The following is a 25,574-nucleotide window of genomic DNA, read 5'->3' as shown; positions in this document are numbered from 1 at the left end:
CATTGACCTCCCGTGATTGGCATATTCTCTGGTTCAGCACCAGTCAGGTCCTGAGGGTGCCGGACTGAGAGGTTCAAACTGTATTAGAATTAAAAGATAGGTAAGGAGGTAGTTACAGGGAGGACTACAACGGGCATGCTGAAAGATGAACCTTTAGGCTGAAAGGAGGTTACTGATGGAGTTACTCAAGGATCAGTCTTGGGACCAATCTTCATTAATTTTTTTTTTAATGACCTTGACACACAGTGGGATTGTGCTAATAAAATTTGCAGATAATGCAAAGTTGGGAGGGATTGCCAGTACAGAGGAGGACCTGAATAACATGCAAGAAGATTTGGATCACCTTGAAAACGAGTAATAGAAAGGGGATGAAATTTAATAGTGTCAAGTTCAAGGTCATGCACTTAGGGACTAACAAGAAGAATTTTTGCTATTAGCTGGGGATGTACCATTTGGAAGTGACAGAGGAGGAGAAAGACCTGGGTCTGTTTGGTTGATCACCGGATGACTGAGCTGCCAATGTGGTACAGCTGTAAAAAAGCTAATGGAGTCCTAGGATGTGTCAGTGAAGTATTTGCAATAGAGATAGGGAAGTGTTATTTCCTTTATACAAGGCACTGGTGAGCCCTCATCTGGAATACTGGATGCAATTCTGGTCTTCCATGTTTAAGAAAGATTAATTCAAACTGGAACAAGTGCATAGAAGGGCTACTAGGATGATCAGAGGAATGGAGAACCTATCTTACGAGAGGAGACTTAAGGACCTTGGCTTATTTAGCTTAACAAAATGAAGGCTCGGGGAGATTTTATAGCGAGCAGCCATTATAGCAGAGGAATAAATAACTCCTCTCTTTACCTCCCTGGTGTTTAAGGGCCAATATTGGCACAAGAACAAATGGGATATAAACTGGCCATCAGTAAGTTTAGGCTTGTAATTAGACAAAGGTTTCTAACCATTAGAGAAGTGAAGTTCTGGAACAGCCTTCCAAGGGGAGTACTGGGGGCAAAAAAGCTTTAAGATTGACCTTCATGAGTTTATGGATGGTGTGAGGTTGCTTACAATGACATATGGCCTATCCATGACTGCTATTAGCATATATCACCAATGACTGGATATGTGGCACTAGATGGGTAAGGCTCTAAGTTACTACAGAGAATTCTTTCCCAGGTGTCTGACTGGTGGGTCTCACCCATATGCTCAGGATCTAACTGATCACAGTATTTGGGGTTGGGAAGGAATTTTTCCCCAGGTCAGATTGGCGGAGACCCTGTGGGGGTAAGAGGGTTTGTCTACCTCTGCAGCATGGGTCACAGATCACTGGCTGGTTTGAATTAGAGTAAATAGTGGATTTTCAGTAACTTGAAGTTTTTTAACTCAAGCTTTGAGGACTCCAGTAACTCAGCCCAAGGTTATGGGCCTAAAACAGCAGTGGGTGGTTGAAGTTCTGTGGCCTTCAATGTGCTACTCCTAAGGGCATTCTGTGCCAAAACATTAAAAATTCTGTGCACAATATTTTAAAATTCTGCAGAATTTTATTTTTATTTGCCAAAAAATAAATGCCAAGGCTCCAGCATGGCAGTGGGGAGCACAGGCCACTGGCTGTACAAAGGTGGGACATCACCCTGCAACGTCCCCACTCCTGGGACACAGACTCAGTGGTGAGGTTGCACCTGACCCTGACACAGCATAAGGCCTGGGCCTGCCCCAGAAACACCCTGGGGTCCTGCCCCTCTATGCCAGGTGCACCAGGTGTGGAGCAGGCAGGATCCAAGTATCTTGGGGCTCAGTGTGGGGGGGGAATCTAGGCGTGGAGTGAAAGGATTCTGTGTGGGACAATCCGGGTGCAGGTAGCTCAGTGGGAGGGTCTAGGTGTGGGGGGATCTGAATGCACAAAGGCTCGTTGGGCATGGGGTTCCAGATGGAGGGGCAATGGGACTCTGCAGGGGCTTCCAGGTGAAAGTGGTTGGGGCTCAGCAAAGGGGTCTGGGTGTGTGTGTGGGGGGGTCTCAGCAGGGGGGTCTAGGTGCTGGGGGAGCAGGGCTTGGTGAGGTGGGGGTCTGGGTGCAGCTAGTTGGGGGTCATTGCTGTGTGGGTCTCAATATGGGGGCTCAGGGTGATGCAAGGGGGTGGGGATCATCAGGGTGGGGGCTTGAGTGCAGAGAGCTCAGTGGGGGGTGGTCTGGGTGCAGGGGTGGGAGTCCGGAGGCAGGGGGTCTCAGTGCAGGGGGTATCCAGATGCAGGGGTTGAGGTTCAATGGGGTGGGGTTTGGGTATGGAGGGCTAGGTGGGTTCTGGGTGTATGGGGTGAGGCTTGGTGTAGGTGTCTGGGTATGGGAGGTCCAGATGCATGGGGGTTACACTGATAGGGGAGCAGATCCCTGTACAGGGATCCCTCCCCCCGCAGCTGAGGAGCGACGTCGGTAGGAAGCAGGGGAGGATGCTTAGCTTCCTGCAGCTGGGGGAGGTTTCTGGAGGTGGATCTGACACAGCCCCAGCCATTTCTTGCAGAGGAAGGGGAAGACCCGTCCTCTCCTGCCTCCAGCCAAGCTGGGACTTGCTGATCCTGGCTCAGGGTAGGAGCCACTGCCTGAGTGTCCCCAGCCCTGCAGTGATTTACCTCTCTGCTGGCTGCTCTGGGTGCCTGAAACAATGTACCTGCACAGCTAGGGAGTGGTGCATGAGTGCTCTTGCAGTTTACCTTTGGCTTTCTGACAGGGAAGCATTCTTCTGCGGGGAAGCAAAGAAATCTCTGGGGGACATGAATTCTGCGCATGTGCAATGGCGCAAAATTCCCCCAGGAGTAATGTGCAGGAGGTCAGACTAGATGATGGCCACTTCTGGTCTTAATCTGTGAGTTACTGTTATCATGTTGATGTACAGTATGGCGCACATACAACCTTTACTAGTATTTACTAGTTTGATGGCTTCATTTTGCAACTTGGACATTCTTAATGCTTTCTATGTAGGATATATAAAATCTTCCTTCACCCACAGACAGGAGCCAGTTAGTAATTGGTTGCTTGGTCCAGGGATTTGGACCAGTCAAATTTTTGAATTGCTCCGCTCTAGCTCTACTCTGGCACCAATCGTATCTGCTCCAGCTCCGCTCCGACTCCTCTCCGCACTCCGACTCAAATTAATTTTTAACTAAATAAAAAAGTGCATACTGTAACTTTGAAAAAACATTCCTTTTATTCAGACTTTTAAAACAATTTAAATATCATCAACAATGATACAAACTAGAATCATTCATAATTCATTCTGTAAAAAATTATTGTAGCAATCGAGTCGTCTTTCATAGCCTGCCGCAAATCATTTAAAATTAACTTTAAAGCCGAAAACAGTCGCTCTACACTAGCTTGAGTTGTTGGCATGCTTGAAGCAATTCTACAGGCAACCTGAATGCAGTGTGGGTAGCTGTGAATGGCCTCAAAAACAGACTTAACTTTTAGCTTACCAATAGACTCCATCACCTCACAATGTTCCCGAAAGTTTCTCTTGAATATAGCTTCACTACAATTATGAATCACAGAAACTCGCCGGCGTCTTTCTTGTTTATCCAATTCCTTTTCGAAGGCGTCATCTTCTGAAGAATTGGTGCTTGAATTATCTCCATTTCCCTGTGATGGTTGAAGACGTCTCAGGGATGGATGCTCGAACAAGTTCAGAGTGGACACAGAAGTTTGAGAACAGCCTGCTATTACTGAAGGATGTGAACTTTCCGAAACCACAAATTCGATTGTTGATGACTCCTTTTGTTGTGTTTCGTTTTCTTCAACCTCTTTCGCCGAGTTCAAATGTAGCAATAGATTTTGTTTTTCGAGTCGTCGAGCAATATCAAGGAGCCCTTCCTTTGCCTTTGGTATTTCCCTTGAGGTAAGAAGAATCCGATACCATGGGTCAATGTAAACTCCAGCAAGGAATGAATATTGTCAAAAAGCTTCTCTTCGCGTTTCTGCATGGAGGATAGAATTCCTTCTGCAATTTGTCCACCATTTTCTTGCAAGAATTTTGACAGTTTTTGCCATTCCTGCATTAAAACTCCTGGGATTACGTTGACAGCTTGAAGATTCACAGTTGTTTGGTTTGGCTTTGCCAGGAGGTCTCGCAAGTTCTTCACTTCGTCCCATTCAGCTTTTGTTAACTTGAGTTCTCTTGTTCTAGCAGCAACCACTTGTTCAGAGTAAGATTGAAAAACGAGAAGCCGATCAATCATCGTAGTTGTTGAACCCCAGTGAGTCACAGTATCCAATGATCGAGTTACCTCTAGTAGATCAAGCAGAACACTTCCAATACTTGGGGTTCGTAGTTTGAGAACGACTTGTCGCATTTTTGCCAGTAATTTTTCTTCGCATGTTCTTTGTTCAGTCCATCCCAGATTGCCAACTGAAGAGTGTGAATTCCACACCTCATCAGTTGGACTTTTGAGTCGTCCTCATGAAGCCATGCTGGAAGTATGAGGCTAAGGTCATTAACCCATTGCGCAGCAGCATCCATGTTGAGTTTGATTTCATCCATTCCTTTAGTTCCTTCATCAGGCAAAATAGTTTCAGTTCTGTCCACATCCCTGTTCTCAGAGGTAGAAATGGTTTCATTGTCCTCCCTGAAATTTTTGACAGCACACGTCATGTTTACTGCGTTGTCAATGCAGATGCTCTGTACTTGCATTTCACTGATCCCAAATTTTTCTAAAATAGCTTTTACTTGACTTTTCACATACGAAGAATTGTGACGCCCTTCAGTGTTGATTATGTCCAAGATTTTTACCACAGCTTTATCTTTTCCTTCTTTGTAGTACTGAGCATTGATTGCAAGGAAATTTCCGTTTCCACGGGTTGCCGCATCCATGTTCAGGTAGCACAATTTTTGCTCCAAAGCTTTCTTCAGCTCTTCGCGACCAGAGTTAACTGTGCTGACAACTAAATGACAAACCGCATCGTACCCCGTCGAAACGCCAATCTGCCGACCCATTTTAAAAGTCCTTAGTATAGGATGTAGTCTTACCAGATCAGAAACCATTCTAGCCAGACCCACAGGCAGGAGAATAAGATAATCATTTAAGCTAAACTTGGATACAGCAGCCTCCACTTTGAAAGTTTTGGCTGCATTTTCCTATTGTGAAGGCATGTGCTCAACTGGGAGGTCATTGGGATTGTGCCCTAAAAACCCTATGTAAAATGGACTATAAACTTAGTTCCCTTACAGCTTTTTCAGGACCGAAGCTTCATCTTTGATTTGCTGTACTTTCAAAACTACAACGGTGTGTCCTTCAGGCAACTATGGTCCCACTTGAAGAAATTGAAATTGCAGGCTAAACTGGTAACTAAAAATTTGTAAGAGTAAGCTCTTTGGAGAGCATAGACACAGACCACTTGCTGAAGCTTGCGGGTTTAGACAAGGTGAGAATTTCCTCCTTCCTTTCAGCGAGAGAATCTTCAAACTACCTTATCTAAGCAGGTGTTTCATTTGAAGCCATGGCTTTTCCAGGTTCTAGCCTAGAGACTACACATTTAGGAAAGATAGCAATGGCATCCTCCTGCTGGGGTTCTCTGGCAAGCCATCCAACCCAAAAGGGGTGTATGTGTTTTCATTCCAAGTCTGGACAGATTTCCCTGTCCCTCTGTGGGAGGTGCTTCAGCATGGGCCCTCATCTGGGAGTAAACCACCTTGGAAAATGGGTGCTTGAGATAATCAGGGAAGAAAGTTCAATAGAACTCACTCATTATCCCAGGTACAAGTTTATCCTTTCCCAAAAGTATATTAAAATAAACCAACACATCGCTAAGACCCTTCATAGCATCAGAAGATGAAGAGTGCAATAGTCTGTCTTCTACATGCTGCAGTGATGCAACCAGTTCTATGGAGAGTCAGCTGTTTTGAACAGGGCACAAGATTCTATGGATTCACAAAAAAAAACTGTATCATGTAGTCTATTTTAGATCTTGGGTCTCAAGTCCCTAAGGAGATTGGTATTCAGATGGAAATACAGAAATCTATCATTACGATATTATCTTCCCAAAACTTCAAAATGTGAAAATAAACCTTCTAGAGATCTAGTGAAGATATGTCTATAGAGTCACCTAGAGATACTTTAGCTTCTGCTACAGCAAGAAGCATTTCGAGTAGCGTTACTCCCGTTTTGGACTCTGCACTTCTACATGGTATTCACAGATGCCACATCATTCCTTCTTTCAAGTGAAAGGGATACACGTCTACCCTCATCGGGATGAACGTATCATTTATCAGGGCCCAGCAACAATCCCTTAAAAACCTTAACATGGTTTTAAGCAAACAAGTGGAAGGGCCAATTACAGCCCTCACAAAACTCCAGCATCTAAGTTATTGTGCAAGACAGTCTTCTTATTTCAGGAGAGAGAGAAGATTAGCACGCCTTATTTAAAATAAGATATTTGACTTAGCTCCTGGGCTAGTTCATCTCTTATATGGATACCCTACACCATTCTTGCTTTGTTTCCAGCCAGCGATTGCAGCAAATCACTGTATAAAGATCTTGGTGCAGATTTTTTTTAATATTAAACAGTTTCTCAGGACCCAATATCAGGTAGCTGATCATCAGTACAGATATCTGGCACACAGAATATAACTTGTCTCATGCTATGGACTATCAAGAGTATGCCTCTATTTCCAGCAGATAGAGAGGGTTGGAGTGTGTGTAAAGCATTAAACCTTCTGTGCTGTTTAGAGAAGTAGCCTTACTCATGTCCTGGGTAGAAGTGCTAGTGGGAGAGTGGCACTATAGGTGAAAGAAAGCATAGAGTCAAAATAAAAATCTTAAATCAAACTATACCATAGTCTCTAGCAATAGAAATTCCATGCTTGAACAATAAGAGTATAGCAGTAAGAACATGCTACCAACTACCTGACCGTCAACATGCTGGTAATTGTCGTTTCTAATCTTCCTGAGTGTTTCACAAAGGCAGAAAACACAGTAATAATGGGTGAATTCAATTATTCTCAGTGACTTCACTTGAGTAGTGGATGCAGAAATAAAATTTATACACACCTTTAAATGACTGCTTCTTGAAGCAGCCTGTCCTGGAACCCACAAGGGAAGAGAGGCAACTCTTGCAAAGAAGCTAATTTAAACAGAAATTAAAAGGAATAGTCACAAGGATGAAATGTGTGCAAGCTGCATGGAGACTATTTAAAATACCATAATAGAAGCTCAAACTAAATGTAATCCCTAAATAAATTAAAAAAAAAAAGACCAAAGAAGTGTCAACATGGTAAATGGTGAAGCAAAAATGGCAGTTAGAAGCAAAAAGGCATCCTTTAAAAATTGGAAGTTAAATTCTATCACTAGCAAGAATTCTTTTGTCTGTATATCTTTATTTGACAGTTCTCTAAACTAAATAAGCTATACTTCCAAAGGACTCTTTTGCCAGAATAACTGCCTCTACACTAGGAGTTTTAGTGGCATAGCTTTTTTTGTTAGCAGTGTGGCTTTTTCACATTCCTAACTGATGTAACTATGCCAGCAAAACTTAAAGGAAAAACAGTCTTAAGTGTCCAGCTGTTGCAGTTGGGAAGAGAACCTTCCAAATGTGACCAGTGTGACAGTGTACAGACCAGTGTACAGACACGTGTCTGGTACAAAACTCTTTTGTAGACCAGGTCTCTGAGTTTGTAGAGTCTGAAATAATAGCTCTGAGGTGTCAACTCCACCATTTATTTCAGTGAGCGCAAACTCAGAAGCCAAGGACAATATTTCACAGTTGAGCAAAGCTTGTAAGAAAAGGGGAGGATATCCTATTAGGAAGATTCAAACAATTTACCAAATAATATCCATTATTTTGGTGCATGCCTGCCAGCTGCTGTACACATGCAGCAACCTGGATTGAAGCTTCACAAGAGGGTTACTTAACATATTACCCATCTAAATGTTGCTACCTACTAGTGATTATTTTTTATAGTTATTGCTGCTATTGTAAACTTGAAAGTGTTCTATTTCAGTGTTAAGTAATAACTCTTTTTTCCAACAAGAAATTCTGACATTTCTTAACTTCTAATTGAGTATCATTCCTTAAAATAAAAATGTAAGGACATATTTTTAAATATTTTATAATTTTAATTAACATTGTGAGTAGGCATTTAACATATGCTGGAGTTGAAGGTGGAGGATTAATTGGCTTTGTTTTCTGAAGGGAAGCATAAGCTTTAAAAAGTTTGGAAATCCTCACGTAAACCATTTCATGGAATAATCATCTCTAGAGATTCAGATAAACATTGACTGTGAATACTGAGGAACCTTGTCCATCCTTGGCACCTTTGCTGCTGTTACCGAGGATGCTGATTTTCATTATTTTAAAAAAGTTATCCTGTCCCTGCACTTTTTTGTTTCCTTAGTGTGTATAAAGAGGACTGAAAAGGGTCTTTCTCAAAAATACACTCCATATGTAATCTGGAAAATTCTATGACTAGAGAGTTGGTATAAAAGATTAACTTTCATTGTCTCTTATTGGATCATCAATCACATTATCCATCGTAAACAACCAAAAAAAAAAAAATCCCACAAACTCAATTTTTAAGTCATTTGCATGTCACCATTAGTGATGGGAGCATCTGTCCACTCCAGACTCAACTGGAACCATCAAACTCATTTCACATGCAACAGTGAAAAGCCATCCTAGAGAAGACCACTACTGACCTAGCGATTTACCAGTTCCCTTAGCTATGCACAGGTGCAAATTGCAGATCTTGTGACCTTGCTCTCTACAGACTTCTGCTTTGTTGTCTGCTGATGAAAATCATATAAGTACTGAAAACCATCCCACTTTCCATTAAATTGTTTAAAATATTACAGTGTGAACAAGGCCTAACATATATGCAGAGTTTGACAAAAACTAACTCGGGCTCCTAAGTCACTTAAATGCTTTTGCAAATTTCATGCCATGTCTAGATTGAAGTCTGGATTTCCCACCTTGCTTAATGTTGGTGTTGCATTGCTCAGACAACTTTTGGTAGGTGTACATTATGTATCTTCAGATTTTTGGAACAATTTACCAATGGTAGTGGTGGATTCTCCATCACTGACCATTTTTAAAACAAGATTGGATGCTTTTCTAAAAGATCTACTCTAGGAATTGCTTGGGGAAGTCCTCTGGCCTGTGTTATACAGGAGGTCCGATTAGCTGATCACAATGGTCCCTTGTGGGTTTGGAATCTGTCACTTCAAAAATAGTCATTTAGTATAGTTATTCTCCGCTTGATTGACTGACAATGTATTGCAAAATTATTTTTAAACCTACATAAATGGGAAGATTTTTCATCAGTTCTTTGGGGGGGGGTTTCTCCCAGCTATATATTTTTTCTATTAGCCTTCAGTGAGAGATGCTGAATTATCTGTTACAAAAGTGAGAGGTGGAGGAGCAATCTTTCACAAATTTTTGTCCTCTCCATAGTTTTCATCTATCCCTGTCATTCAGTTGGTGATCCTGGAGGCTTTGACGCAAACTGTCACCCAAGGTAGTAGAGGGCTGATCACTCTGCTGAATGGGACTAAGAATGCATTAATAGGGTTCACTGGGTAATCAAATATAAATATGGCAAATTTTAAGAAGTCCGGGAAGTAAGGAAAAATAAAGATAAATTCCTGATTTTTTTTTTTTTTTTTTTTTTTTTAAATCAAGATTGACTAGACCTCTGTGATGGGGAATTGACCCCTCCTTGCCTTTCCAAGCAGAGAGGTCCATGTGTGGAAAAACAAATTCTGCAAAACACAAAATTCTAAAAAAAATTCAGAAAGGCAATATATTTCCTACTGAGCAAAATGACTTCTCTTCATTAAAATGTAGATATTATAGCTAGTGTGGGTGGTTTCCACAAGTTTTTCAGAGGTTGAACACTGAATGGGGAAAATCTTCACCCCAAGCTTAAATCTGTAAAACTCAACTGCAATTGCTAGGGTCTAGGAAAATGTAGGTAGCTTAGAGGATAGAACAAGAGCTCTTGTAAGAACAGTGGGTCTTCCTGAAGAAGAGGAAGGAGTGAAGTTGCTTTTTCATAAGTAATTTAAGCAAATATGACACTTTTTTTTTTTTTTTAAGATGAATGAACCCACTACCGCACCTTCTTGAAATCACTTGATCAAACCACCAAGAGCAATAATAAAATTCTTCATCCTTCCAAAATAATCTTAGTTAGCCAGGGAAGAAAACTTTTTAATTACAAAAGGAGAAACTTTTCCCTCAGACAAAAAGATATGGTATCCTGCCTTTTGTTGGAATCAGTTTAAACTGTTTAATAATCTGGAGGAATTGATGACATTTCTGCAGCTTGTGGAAAATCAAGATGGATTTAAGCAACTAATGTGTCATCTCCGTTAACAGAAGCTAGATGAGAAGAGCACAAATGAGCTCTTAAAAGCACCAGCGTCTCCTATATTTTCTTACTTTAAAAATATTGTAACAAATAAAAAACGTACACAGTTGTAGTAGCTAAATGCTGTATAAAATATTTTAAACATTCTTTATTTAAATAAGGCAACTGTTATAAGGGAAAAAGTGATTGTTCAATATCTAATTGTATCAATATCTAAGGCCTGCTCTACTTATATCAGCATAGCTGCATCTCTCAGAGGTGTGAAAAATCCCTATGCCAACCTAACCTCTGGTGTAGACAGTGCCAGGTTGATGGTAGAGTTCTTTTGTTGATCTAGCTACCGCCTCTCAGGCAGGTGGGTTATCTTCCTGCACAGGAGAACCCCTCCCATTGGTGTAGGTAGTTTCTACACTGCAGCTGTGCCCCTGAAGAGATTTAAGTGTAGGCATGCCCATTTAAAATGTTGTTAAATCTTGTTAATGGAGATTTTTTTCCCCTCTTAAAGGTTTTGGGAAATAAGGAAAACTTTACCTCTTCCAGATTCTACCACATAATGCAGACAAACAGAATTTATGCAATAGTCTAATTCAGTGTTTCCCAAACTTGGGACGCCGCTTGTTCAGGGAAAGCCCCTGGCGGGCTGGACCGGTTTGTTTACCATCTGCGTACGCAGGTTCGGCCAATCGCGGCTCCCACTGGCCGCGGTTTGCTGCTCCAGGCCAATGGGGGCTATGGGAAGCGGTGGCTGGTACGTCCCTCGGCCCGTGCTGCTTCCCGGGAACTGCTTTCCCGGGAAATCTGTGTATTCTCTTTTATAAGAGGGGAAAATACCGAAAGGGGCTTCTTTCCTTACCGGTTCGAGTAATGCAGGTCTTATCTGATACTGAGTATAGAAACATACTTGCCTTAGGCAACTGTGGATGATGATCTAGACCAGTGGTCCCCAACACTGTGCCCGCGGGTGCCGTGGCATTTATGTTCACCCGCCTAGTGACACTGTGTGAAAAGTAGTTCCCAGCAGGGGAGAGAAGCCGCAACCCCATGCCTGCCGGGGACCGAGAACTCCAGGGCTGCAGGCTGCGGGTGCTGGTGTTCTCTGTCCCCGGCAGGTGTGGGACTGCAGCTTCTCTCCGGCTTCTCTCCGCACTGCCCAGAACTGCCCCCCCCCCCCCCAAAAAGTAGCTCGGACTGCCACCACCCGAACTGCCAAAGCGCCAAAAAAAAATAAAACCGCTGAAGCGGGGGGGGAAAAAACCGCTCAGACTCTGCCACCCCAAGAATGGACAGAATGTTGCCCCTTAGCAATTGAGGCCCCAAGCACGTGCTTGCACCACTGGTGTCTGGAGCGGGCCCTGTATGTCCGCTGCACTGATACTGCTGTTTTCTCGTGCTTTGCGATTTATTTATTTTTTTTAACATTTTGCCCAAAAATGAGTGGTTCAAATAAAAGACAACGTACATATTGTTTCAACACAGAGTGGGAAGAATCCTATTGTTTTATTGAAAATAAAGGGAAATGTGTTCGCTTATTATGCGGCGATACTGTTGCAGTGCCGAAAAAACATAATGTCGAACACCATTTCCAAACTAATCACGGCTCTTTTGACAGCCATCCACTTAAATCTGAGTTGAGAGAGGTTTGATTTGAGTTATTAATTTTCTTCTATCTGCCCAGCAATCTGTTTTCACTAGACAAGTGGTAAAGTCTAAAAGTGCTACTATTGCTTCCTTTAAAATTGCTCATCTGTTCGCAAAGAAGAAAAAACCCTTTCAAGATGGTGAATTGTTGAAGGAAGCATTTTTGACTGGTGCTGATTGCCTGGCAAGGATTTCCTAACTGCAAGTCTTGTATTGCCGACAAAATCTCATGCTTGTTATCAGACAACACAATTACAAGGAGGATACATGCACTTTCAAGCGACGTGCAAACTCAGCTCAATGATGACTTGGAAATATGTGACTGGTTTTCACTGCAGTTCGATGAGTCGACAGATATATCGGATACAGCATAGTTGGCAGTTATGGTGAGGATGGTATTTAGTGACTTCACTGTTAAAGAAGAGGTACTAAAAGTATTGCCTATGAAAGGGCGAACAAAGGGTGAGGACATCTATAATTTATTCAAATCATACGCAACATCAATTAGTATGCCACTACACAAGCTGTCTGCAATCACCACTGATGGGGCACCAGCAATGATGGGCAGCGCCAATGGATTCATTGCACTCTGCAAGAAGAATGAATCCTTTCCGAACTTTGTCTTATCATTGCATTATCCACCAAGAAGCTTTGTGCATCAAAGTTCTTTCTTTTCAACACGTCATGAATGTCGTTATTAAAATAATTAACTCTATTCGAGCGAAACCTTTGCAGCACTGACTTTTTAAGGCCCTGTTGGAAGATGTTGATGATAAACAATCTGATCTTACACACAGAAGTACGATGCTTCAGTAAAGGTAAAGTTCTTGCATGTTTTTAAGTCTAACTGAAGAGATCAAAGAATTTCTGAAGTCCACAAATCAGAACTTCAAGCAACTAGAAGACTCCAGCTGGTTAATGGACTTGGCTTTTCTTGCCGACATCACTGACAAATTGAACATTTTTAAATCTTGAGTTCCAGGGAAAAGACAAACATGTGGCTCAAATGGTAGGTTCTGTAAAATCATTCAAAGCAAAACTGATCTTGTGGGTGTCACATATGAAGACTAAGTCTCTCGTACATTTCCAGTATGAAGAAAATGGTATGTGACAGTGATTTTAACCCATCATCATTTGTTATCCACATTCAAACACTTCTGGAACAATTTGAAAAGAGATTTTAACCGTTCACCATCATTGAGCCTGTAGTTGCCTTTCTTGTGAATCCTTTTACTTGCCAAATAGAAGTAGCAGAAATGACTACATCAATTGCGAGTCTCATTCAAGTAAGAACAGAAGACGTGGAACTGGAGATTTTGGACCTTCAAAATTATATTGTTCTAAAATCCTGCGCAACGGATGAAAACTTTTGGAATCTGGTTGACCGAAAAAAGTTTCCTGCCTTAAATGTAGCGTACAAAACAAAATCTTATTTCGGTTCCACTTATCTATGCAAAGTTCTGTTTTCAACAATGAACATCATAAAATGCAAATACAGATCTCTGCTTACAGATGCCCATCTTGACGATTGCTTACGAACGGGAATATCATTCTACTCTCCCAACTACGAAAAATTGGCTGAAGAAATGCAGTGTCAAAAATCACGCTGACTTTATTAGAAAAACCACGTGAATTAATGATATCTATTTTCCATTAAGTGCTGAGGAGCATGTATGATTAACTTGTGTTTAACTTTTTTCATATTTGTTTGTATTGTTACTTGTATCTGGATTTCAATAAACAAAGAATATTTTTGTATTAACCATAACTGGCTATCTATGTTAAAGTAAGAATAATAAATATATTTGGACCAGCAGTTCAACAACGTTTTATATATAGGGCTGAAATATTACTAGCCTCACTTTCTGCTACAGCTAGTCTAAATTTTTCAAAAAAACTGTCCAATCAAAAAATAGTTTTACTTTTTTAAAATAAGATGAAAACTGTTTATGATATTTATTTAGTAAAAACTCCTTAATTTTTCTTACAGGTAGATAAAAAGGAGCAAATTCACATGGTAAGGTGAAACAGTAATTGCCAAATAATTTAATACCTTTTTACATGTAAAATTACCTTTTTTTTTTAATCTTATGGATTCATATATTATGTAATATTAAATATGATTTTTTGTATTTAATGTACAAATTAAAAAAAAAAGCCTTGAAAAATTGTTGGCGCCCGCCACACTCTTCTGAAAACATGAATGTGTGATTGGCCACAAAAAGGTTGGGGACCACTGGACTAGATATTTCTCTTTATAAATCTATCTACACCCAATTAAAAAAAATGCAACATAGTTAACATATAGCTGAATCTCGCCATGCATTTCAAAACTATTTCATTTGATAGCGGATTTTAGTTAGATCCCACACCTAAAGATAGATGGTCTGATTTTAAATTTAAGAAAAAGGACATTGAGTGAGGGGAACATGTTAATAAATGACTCAAAAGCAATCACTATAATGTAGTTAGTGAATATGTAGAGAGAGCTACATCTTGGAGAGAAAACTTGACCTTTTGTTTGAGTAATCAGTGCTTATGCTCTGAAATTCTTCACAGTCTGCAATGGTTAAGGTAATCTATATAAGATGTGTGAAGTTGGTATAAGCAGTATTATTGTAACAGAGCATGCCCCTGTTTGGGGCATTTTACAGGATATAAAGGAGGAAAAATAAGGCAAGCGCTGGACATTAAATGATAGTCTTTTTCTTTTCTTTGTACAGTACCTAGCACAGTGAGGGTCCTGGTCCGTGAGTAGGGCTCCTAGCCATTAAAATGATACAATATTCTATTACAAAACCTGAATTGTCACAATATTTTAAAAAGGATGCTCTCAAATATATAAAAACGAATTATGTGGAAGATACAAGTGATGCTGCTCCTTGTGAAACAGTTTAAGCAGTAATCTGAGGAAGATTGTTTGATATAGCTAATGATTTAAAGAAAAAGCTAATGGAAAGAATTATTTTGCAAAATTGGAAGCTCTTCACAAAGATATGCTAAATCAAAAGCAGTACAGAGCACGTATAAAATTTAAAGGGATAATTTATTATACTATTGAGTGAAAAGATAGTAGCAAATAAAGCTAGCTAAAATAACCTTTTTATGATAGGATGAGACAACTGATAACATTCTGGATTTTTGTCTGAGAAGGAGAGCTCATAAGAAGGTAATTTGTCAAAACAGGAAGGGGGGAATGAGAGACTTTAGATCAGTTAAATCATCTTTTCAGGTTTTCTATTCCATTTTTATACATCACAATCTTACAGTGTTGGCAAAATTAACATTTATCTCCCCCCACCATACTCCCTAAAAACCACCTCCGTCATTTCTAGCAGAAGATTATTCAATTAAATTAGAAGACCCAATACCTAGAGCCAAAATTTAAAGGGCTATGAATGAACACCTTAAAGCTTTACAAAACCCCAGGACTGGATGGCTATAAAGCCAGCCTGTGATGTACATTAAATTCAATGTATTCAATCGGTTGAAGAAACAGGAATTTGTTCTTTTTATCTGATGCAGAGAAGGCCTTGAGCTGGGTTGAGTGACCATTTTTGATAGCTTGATTTGCACAAAATGTCCAGCTTTAGAGAACAGGTGAATGCCTTATACTGAACTCAGAAAGCTAGTATTCTAGTACAGCGGACCATCACTAGAGCACGCATCATTATAGCACAGATTCGCATATAGTGTGGTCGCGGCAATGGATCCCAAATTTAAATATTTAAATTGGGATCCGCAGTACTGCGCATGGATCCCGAACCCCACGTTCTAGCGAGGGTCGGTGTAAGTGAATCCCTTTAAAAGGGGAGCAAAATGAGAATGTCCAAGTTCACTCCTTTTTATTTGCTCTAGTTACAAAGCAGTTGTCTGGACTTACTATAAATGTTACAGGACCCAAAACTAAAACGATAGAACAAAAACACCATCTGTGCAGATGACATTTTATTATATCTTACATAACCCTTACCTTCAGTACTTGTACCTCTCCAGGGACTTTCTAGCTTTAGTCATGTCTTGGGTTGTAAGATAGGCAATAACACTGTATTTTTCTTCATACCAATGTGAAGCAAGAAACTACAGTGAAAATCAAAACTTGCTGTAATTTCTCATTGGCCTCTACAAAAATAAAACACTTAAGGTTATGTATAATTGACACAGTAGACACACTTTATAAGATTAACTTCACTGTTCTTCAAAAATTCCAGGAGAAAGCCAAAATCTGGAATGAACTTCATATGAATTGTTTAGGAAGATGGTGTGCGATATGTGTTAACTGGCTGCCTTGTGTCTTTTACTTTTTCGATGTGCTACAGATTAAAAACACTTGGAAATATTGAGCGGTTGGAGGGTATCAGGAATGTTGCTTGTTTAGGGTTGCCAACCCTCCAGGATTGTCCCAGAGTCTCCAGGAATTAAAGATTAATCTAATTAAAGATTGTCATGTGATGATACGTACAGGAATATGTCCAACCAAAATTGACAACCCTGTGCTTGATTATTGCAAGCCTTTAAAAGCTCTCACCTTAAACAGATAATTCTATACTAACCCTCAGAACAAATTCAGATGTGAAAAAAATTGGGTTGTGGATGAATACAGGAAGATTTAAATTGGAGAGTAAGGAATATAAATTTACACATACTTCTAATCATTGGCCAAGCTTGCAAAACCCTGTGTTCAACTTGATAATGTTTTTCTATTTGGATGCAACAGAAGACATTTGAACACCACATTCAATCAATTCCAAAATTTCGGGGGATGTTCTACATATCAGTTGGTAGGTAGAACTCTGTTTATTTTGGTGAAAATCTAAACACGAAGAGGAAAATGGGGGGGATACATGGATCCCCGGGCACCTGGTTAGTAGTCCAAGCAACTTCAGTCAGGTAATTCTCTAAAAATGAAAGAAATGGTTGATGGCATCTGCTAACATTCTTGCACAACAGTGCCCCATCTTCGAAGTAGAATTTAAGATGTTGATGCCCTGAATAACTTATCTGCCAGACAAATACCATCCCTTTTAATATGGACCCAACCACAGAATTCTTAGTAAGTATTTAAATGTTTTCAAAATGTAATTGTGCTGAGAGAGAGAGATTAAGTTCTCTCTAAAAATAGTCATGGGAATAGATTGCACCAAAGTAGTGAGTGCAAAACTTAGGCCATGTCTACACTACAAAGTTAAGTCGACTTCAAGTACGTCGACATCAAGCCTCCGATTTAAGCAAGTCGATCTTGCGCGTCCACACTATGCTCATTGTGTCAGTGGAGTGCTTCCTCACTAGCAGAGCTTGCATCGACGCATGGAGCACTGCACTGTGGGTAACCATCCCACAGTGCACATAACCGAGTGGAATTTTGGGTTGGGCTTTAAATGCCTTATGGGACCAAAACGTTAGCACGGATGGTTATGGGAAATGGCCTTAGCCTCCCATGATGCACTTACCTGCCTCCCTCCCTGAAATCAGTGGCAAACAAACCTAGCCTTTTTCATGCCTTTTTTCATAAGCCTGGGTTACCCATGCGGACGCCATATCACGATAAGCATGGACCCCGCTCAGCTGTACACTGTTGTTGTGAGCATTACAAACACCTTGCACCCTATCCTGCAATATTTGCACAGCTGATACAGGAGCCGCTGAATGAAACAATGTGATGCCACACAAGCAGCCCTGCTGGAAGACCTAGAGTGGAGCAATTCGCAGTTGCTGGCGACAGTCATGCATCACCTTGACATGACTGAGTGCTGTTTCTGGGCCTGGGAAACAAGCATTGACTGGTGGGACCACATAGTTATGCAACTATAGGATGATGAGCAGTGGCTGCAGAACTTTCAAATGCGCAAGACCACTCTCCAGGAACTGTGTGAAGAGCTTTCCCCAGCCCTGAAGCGCAGCAATACTAAAATGAGAGCTGCTCTGACAGTGGAGAAGCGAGTTGGGATAGCTCTGTGGAAGCTTCCAACACCAGACTGCTACCAGTCAGTGGGGCATCAATTTGGACTGAGTAAATCTACCATGGGATCTGTTATGATCCAAGTTTGCAGGGCCATCAACAGACTTCTGCTAAGAAGGGTAGTGACCCTGGGCAACGTGCAGGACATAGTGGATGGTTTGCTGTGATGCGGTTCCCTAACTGCGGTGGGGTGATAGACGGAACACATATCCCTATAGTGGCACCAGACCACCTTGCCAAAGAGTACATAAACCAAAAGGAATACTTCTCAATGGTGTTGCAGCCACTGGTGGATCACAGATGCCGTTTCACCGACATCAGCGTGGGATGGTTGGGAAAGATGCATGATGCATGCATCTTTAGGAACACAGCTCTGTTCAGAGAGCTGCAAGCAGGGACTTTCTTTCCAGGCTGCAAAATAACCATTGGTGATGTTGAAATGCCAATCGTGATCCTCAGAGTCCCAGCCTACCCCTTGCTCCTGCGACTCAAGAAGCCATACATAGGCAGCCTGGACAGCAGTAAGTACTGGTTCAACCATAGGCTGAGCAAGTGCAGAATGGTGGTGGAATGTGCCTTTTGACGTTTAAAAGGTCGCTGGTGTTGTTTGCTTACTAGGTTAGACATCAGTGAAAGCAATACCCCATTGTTATTGCTGCCTGCTATGTGCTCCATAATATCTGTGAAACAAAGGGAGAAAAGTTTCTGGCAGGGAGAGGGGGTTGAGGCAGATCATCTGGCAGCCAATTTTGAGCAGCCAGACACCAGGGCAATAAGAAGAGCACACTGTGAAGGGCTCTGCATCTCTGTGAGGCTTTGAAAACAAGTTGCAGCAATGAGCCAGAGTAATGTGACACTTATCTGTGTTGTACCTTACCAAACTGTCCACTCCAGTGCATTTTCTCACCTGTAAACTCCACTCCCACCAACCACCGTGTGTTGAATTAATAAAGAGCCTTTTCTCCTCAATCGTGAAGTTTTATTACGCACACAAACACAGCAAAGAAAAGTAAGATAACGCTGTGGGGGGAGAAACAAGGAAAGCTTGCTTACAGATGCACTGCAGTAACAATGGGAATGGGTGCCTTCTGGTCCTTGTACCCTTCCCTGCTATTGAGTGCAAGGGATACCAAATTCACCCCCCTCTCCCCCCCGTCCTCATGGGATGTTTGGGGGAGGAGGATGTAGAACTGGGCGATTATGGCAGCAGGTTCAGCATAGGCTGCAGAGGGATTCTGGAATCCAGTCCCTTTCTTGAACCTCAACCAGATGCCTCAACATGTCTGTTGCTTCTTCATAACCCACAGCACCTCTTCCTGCGTGGCACACTCTTGTTCCTTGCATGCTCTCCTGTCCTCCCTGTCCATGTTCTCTAACAGTGTAATCATCCATGCTCTGAGCTCCGTCTTGTCACTCTTGGAGGCGTGCATTAACTCATTGAAAATGTCTTCCCAAGTCGTCTTTTTCCGCTTTCTAATCTGGGAAAGTCTCTGTCCCGGTGTGGAGGATGTGCTGACGGATAAGGTTTCAGCTGCAAGGAATGCAAAGCACAAGGGTAGCATTAACAGCATTTCTGGCAAGGTTAATTCTTTTTATTAAAAAAACCCACCCCTCAGTACACTTCACTTCAAGCCACAATGTAATTACAACCACTGGCTATTGCAAGAGTTGGTTTCCTGCTCCAGCCATGGTGAGTAAGGCTACGAGGCATGGGCAAGAGGTCTTGTGCTGCTGTTTTTGTGAAGACATCCTTGGGATCTTGAGAAAAGCTTCCTTGCCCCTAGCAACGTGGATGGTACTTGAGGACAGGCACCAGTGTATAGCCTGCCAAATAGTGTTGTTTGTTTTTTGTTTTTTACAAAAGCGGCATCGGGTTGGGGGGGGAGGGAGACAAACAGGAAACAACTACCCCTCTTTTCTCCCCCCCCCCTTTTTTGTTTTTCTTCAATGCTGCTTGCAATACATGGTGATCCCTTTCAACCACAGCACGTTTGGGAAAGCGTGGTTGTGTGACCTTGATTTCACCAAACAGGACGGATTACTTGTTGAATTGTTTGCGGTTTAAAGGCTAGCGTTCAAAACTTCCCCCGTTTCCCGTAGGTGATCCTATGAGATGCTCTCCTGAGGGTAACGGAGGCAACAGGGAAGCAGATACTCAAGCATCTGGGTACAGATCCAGTCCTTATGCTGCAATGCTATGTGCTGCAATGATGCCAGCAGAGTTAATACTGGAGTGGCGCAGGAAAGTATCCTACCGTGGTGGATGAAATAAGGCAGCCCTTCACAGAAACCTTCTGCAAAGGATTGCAGAGTACCTCCATGAAAGCTTCCTAGAGATCTCCATGGAGGATTCCTGGGCCATCCCCATGCATGTAAACTGTCTTTTTTGGAGAGCACCCTCTGCATAGCTGGAGTAGCCACCGATACCCAGGATACCTACTTTTTTGTTCAGATTAAACATAAAAAATAATAGCATGTAACCCGTACAGTTTGACTGGAAATGTGTATTCACCAGAACTGCCTTCCCCTGCATCACGCACTGCCGCCAACTGGTCCTGTGAAGCGATGGGCTCAAGGGTTAAAACAGTTCTTGGCTGTCGGGGAGAATGGATCCTCCACTTGCCTGCCTTACGTTCTCCTCCTCTTCCTCATCAACAGTGTCCTCCTGGTTGTTGCTCAAGGATGCCTGGGGCTCCTGGGAAACATCCACGGAGCGTTTTGGGGTAATGGTGGGATCGCCGCCAAGAATCACATGCAGCTCCTCATAAAAGTAGCATGTCTGTGGAGCAGAACCAGAACGACTGTTCACCTCCTGTGTACATGCCTGATGTGCAGTGGAGTTGAAAGCGCTCTCCAGAGCAGTCACAGTGGAGCACTGTGAGACACCTCCTAGAGACTAATTCATTCGAATTACACAAAGCAGTGTTTACACTATCCTCATGTTGACCCGTGGATGTCGACTTAAGTGCCTCTTGCGGAGGTGGAGTACAGAAGTCGACTTTACAGCCACTTAGGTCAGCGAAAGGGACTCGATAGTGTAGCTATATACATTATTAGATCGAGTTAATGCAGCTTATGCCGACCTAAGTTTATAGTGTAGACCAGGCCTTAGAAAAAACATTAACATTAGGGAAATACCCTCAGACTTCCAAACTCTTACTCTAATATATGTCTATGCTTCAATAAAGCATCTGTAGCTAGTCCATGTCAGCTGACTTGGGCTCACAGGGCCTGGACTGCAGGGCTATAAAATTGCTGTGTAGACGTTCAGGCTTGGGCTGGAGCCCAGGCTATAGGATGCCTTGGCTTCAGCCTGAGCCCAGTTGTCTACACTGCAACTGTATAGCCCTGCAGTCCAAGCCCCGCAAGCCAGAGTCATCTGACATGGGCCAGCCACAGGTGTTTTATATAACTAAAACACTTTTCAGCTTCTGTGGAAGAATTTTAAAGCTGGATTCTTCTCAAATTATGGGCAGAATGTTCTCAAGCAGAATCTTGATAACAGGAAGAGCTCATACAATAAATGGAGAAGGGGAAGCCAGAGGAGGTATTCAAAGAGGGTGTGACGTGCTCAGATATTTGGGATAGGAAAGTCATTTGATGCCTGTATTTTAAATGGCCTGGAGTTGGGTGCTGTATAATATCAGTTGGGCTCTGATGACACTGTGGAAACTTGATTTAAAGGTGATTAAGGGTACAACTTTTTATGAAGCTCTGAGCACCATCAAGTCTGACTGAGGAGTTGAAGGTATATGGAATTTTGCAGAATTGGATCTTCAGTATCTCCAACTAGATGTGATCTCAAGTTTTTTTTTTTTCCCTCCACAGGATGGTGATATTCCTTGTATCAATCTCATGCTCAGGGAAAGGATGTTAGAGATGTACAACTTTCAGAGCTAGAATCTATTTTTCTTGGTTGACTTGATAAGCATAGGTCTCTTGTTCAGTCAACTATTTAGGACATCAGAGGCTTAGATTCCAAACTTCATTTCTGTATGCCACCCTCAATTCTCTCATATACACAGTTCTAAACTTTGGCGTTCTTTAGATGGCTGACTTGCAACATCAGTATCATCAGGGTCAAGTTACAGAAACATAAAACATTTCCTGGTGGCCAAATTTAATATAATCTTTTTCTTTTTCTTTTTTTCTCCTGTATAGTAACAAAAAAAGTTAAACATAAGAAGTCTGCCAGTGGAACCTGATGTGTCTGGATCAGAAACTGATGTGAGGTGAAGCTGGGAGGAGTCTGAGAATTCATGTGAAGAATTCCAGCTACAGGTTGGTGGGTGAAAGGATGTTAGCAAAACCCAAAGATCTACTGGATACCATACCCAGTTGATAATATGGGATACCGTTTTCTGGGCTTCACACATTGCTTTTTTAAATCCATCTCAAATACCCTTTTGTAACATACTCCTTTCTCCTTTAGAGGCCAGTTTTTTGACTAATATAAAAAAAGGGGATGAAGCCCAACAAAGAGGGTGTAAAGTAACCAAATATAGTGATAGAGGTCAGCAAGGTATTCAAGCATGTGCCAAATTCTGAAGCAGAGGGACTGTTCATCTCCTTAAGTATCTTGCTCATTTGGGGCCATAGTGCAGCTGGTAAGGGATTTTTATCACCTACCAGGAAAATGACAACATAAAAAGATACAGTTAAAAGGTTGTTTTTCTTATTTTAAATGAAATGATTTTTAAAAATGTAGTTGACTTTTCAGTATTTTTTCAGTTGACTTTTTTGCATTTCCCTCTACTTGGTCAGTGCATACCTGTTTGGTGTTTCACTCTGATATCTAGTTTTTTTCGCTTTATGGGTTTCCATGCTCTAACCAAGTGTTGATTGAGACACACAAACTCCAGAAGAGTGTCTTAAATTTAAAAATTGTTGAAATTAATTTAAATGTGTTTGCGTATTACAACCTATTCACTCCTCCTGCCAAGACTCTGCCCTTCCCCAAGTGCAGACCCCTGAACTGTGTAGAGAGTTCAGGGGTCTGCACTTCATCTGGTTCAGGGAGAACAATGCTGTGAAGATGGTTGAACCCACCTTCGACAGTATATATCAAGGGGAAACACGGTCTGGCCCATTATTGTATTTGGTTGTTTTCAACACCCCAGGTCACCCAGATTCCTTGCACAGTAATTTTTTTCATGGTCAAGGAATTTTGAAAAGTCCTATTCAGATCATGAATCTGACTGATCATGACTGATTCTGCAGCTGTGATTCTGTGAGTAGACAGTTGGGTTTGTGTTGGTTCTTCTGAAGGGGACATAGAAGATTTACTGCTGTTGAATCCGCAACAACTCTCTCACTGTATGGAGCAGAGTGCTGTTTTCCTGCATGTTGGCATGTGTGTATTGCATTTCTTCATAGTGATCCTTTAAGCTAACTAAGGGCTTGTTTTTGCAGAACCTGTAATCAAAATAACTAAACTGGTTGTAAGCCACATCTTTTGGTTATTTTGGTGCAAGTCTGCGTGTAGACACTCTTTTATTTCAGATTAAGAGTCCCAAATTTTGATTTAAGTCAGTAAAAAATTGACTTACTCTAAATGGTTATATTGGTTCCAGTTTGTGTATAGAAAATCCCTAAGAGGCAGTGTTGATGAGCCTGAAAGAGAGTTGTTGTTGTCTTTTTCAGAGAGAATGTAATTACACCACAGACTCTTGGGTAGGGTTTAAAGTGGGTGAACAGAGGTCTGGGGAAATTCCCTATCCATTTTTTTTTTAGAATTGAATGTAAATAAAGTCTAGGTACTGGAAGCTAATTGATAGCTAAGAATTATTTTAATTGATTGATAACGTAGTTGTGAATACATTTTGACATCTCCACTTCATTACAAGATCAGTAGAAACATCCCTGCATACAAACACAGAAACATACATAAAACATATTTGAGTTTTTAGAATAAAGACCGTTACAAAAAATTCTGTAAGAAATAATCTTCCTGCTGGCATCTACAGCACATTCCACATTATGTTCAATCTCTAAAATCTTTCTTCTCCATAATGGCGCGCGCACCCACCCACCCCATTATGGAGAGGAAAGATTTTTAGAGATTTTACATAATGTATATAAATAAAATAGCCATCATTGGCATAACTTCATCTTCAAATTCATGTAACCCTACTATCGTGTCGTCTTAACATTTTTAATGGTCTTATTACAAACTGCACAGCTTGTATTTAATCTTTGGAAAGGTTATATGTAAAGTCATGTTGTACATCGGAAAATGTAGTCATATTTTAACTTGTTTTTACTGACTTTTATGTTTTTGAGACCATGGTATATTATTTGTAGCAACCTTAACTGTATATTGATGTGGGGTTTGTTTGTTTTTTGGTCTAATTATACCAGGGCTCAGCTCTGTATATTTGCCACAGTAATGCCCAAAAGGAGTCTGATAGTTAGTTAGTAGACTAAACCAAGAAACCTAGATAAAGAGCTTTTATATATCATCTGTACAAAAACAAGAGCTGACAAGAAAAACCACATTGCCGCTGTTATATTTTTTTATTGAATAAAATACTCTCAATCTAGTTTGTTACTTTGCTCAGCAATTATTTGCTTTATTCAAAACTGGGAACTGTACACATATTAGAATGAAAGACTGTCCAGTTTCATCATATCTTCTGTGATTATCTCATGAAAAATTGAAACACCCACCCCCAATCAAGTGGTGTAACTTTCTTAGTTGCTTCCCTGAACAGATGGGAAATCTTTTTTTTTTTTAAAGCCACACTCAAGGAATGGAAATTTGTTCAATACATATAGCAAGAGTGCACTACAGGGATCGCACTTACTCTTTTGATGTGCTCTTGCCTAAAGATGTGTTAAATCAAGGTGCTGGACTTCTTGGCTCATTCAAATAGATCTTGCACTTATAGCTGAAATGTTAAAGATCAAGCTGACACTTTTTTGTGCTAATAGAGTTCTGGAGAGATCTGTATTTGCTCATTCTTTTGCCCATTCCTCTTCAGGCCCTTCTGTCTGAAACCATGCCAGAGATGACAGAGAATGAGACTCCTATGAAGAAGCAGCACCGGTAAGTATCTGTGGCCAATTGACTGGCACGTGTTGGCCAGCTGAAAACTCTATAGAGCCTCTGTCTGCTGTACTGCTAGGCAATCTGTCCAAGGCAAGTGTATCTTGGCAACATAAGTGAAGGCCTCTTATTATCTACAGGGCAGCAGACAGACAAGTTCTTCTTTGATTGATGTCCCTAGGGCTACTCCACTGTAGGTGCAGCAGTACCCCCTGCATCTGGGATTGGAGATCTTTGGTAGCATTGTCTGTTGGACCACACATGTGTTCCTCCCTGTCTTGCATCGTGAGTGGGATCTATATATAGCTCTCTGTGGTCCAACCACTCTGTTCTTTCCAACCGCCTTTGGTCTGGGATGGAATCTGGAGCAGAGCCTTTCTATCCTCTGAGTCTTTAGATAGTACCCTTACCTGTTTAGCATAGTAATTAGTAGTTTCCTTTAATTGTCCTCTTCCCCTAAAAAAGAAAAACAAACAAACAAAAAATTTCTTCCTCTTTCTTCCCTCCGTATTAGTACTTAGCTTAGAATATGTTTTTCCCGCTACCTGCCCTTCCCTACCGGAAAGCTCTTTCCCTCGTACTTATAC

General features: G+C 41.3%; 1 protein-coding gene across 6 annotated transcripts in view; it reads left to right on the top strand.

Annotated features, from left to right (window-relative positions):
* The window catches only part of USF3 (upstream transcription factor family member 3), an 87,577-nt gene that overhangs the window by 11,197 nt on the left and 50,806 nt on the right, over window positions 1–25,574 (top strand). For 5 of the 6 annotated variants that reach the window (XR_012642302.1, XR_012642290.1, XR_012642296.1 and 2 more), the window contains exons 2-3: window positions 22,101–22,220; window positions 24,923–24,987. Coding sequence is in view for 2 of the 6 variants with exons in the window: in XM_074975045.1 (XP_074831146.1) it covers window positions 24,941–24,987 (47 nt within the window). In the remaining 4 variants the exon portion in view is untranslated. Of the gene's footprint in view, window positions 1–22,100; window positions 22,225–24,922; window positions 24,988–25,574 lie in introns of all 6 variants that reach the window. The other variant, XM_074975054.1, reaches the window with a different exon arrangement.

This window comes from Natator depressus, chromosome 1 (assembly GCF_965152275.1).
Source record: "Natator depressus isolate rNatDep1 chromosome 1, rNatDep2.hap1, whole genome shotgun sequence".
Lineage (NCBI taxonomy): Eukaryota > Metazoa > Chordata > Testudines > Cheloniidae > Natator > Natator depressus.
The sequence above is the reverse complement of the archived record's forward strand: the minus strand, read 5'-3'. Positions and strand labels throughout refer to the sequence as shown.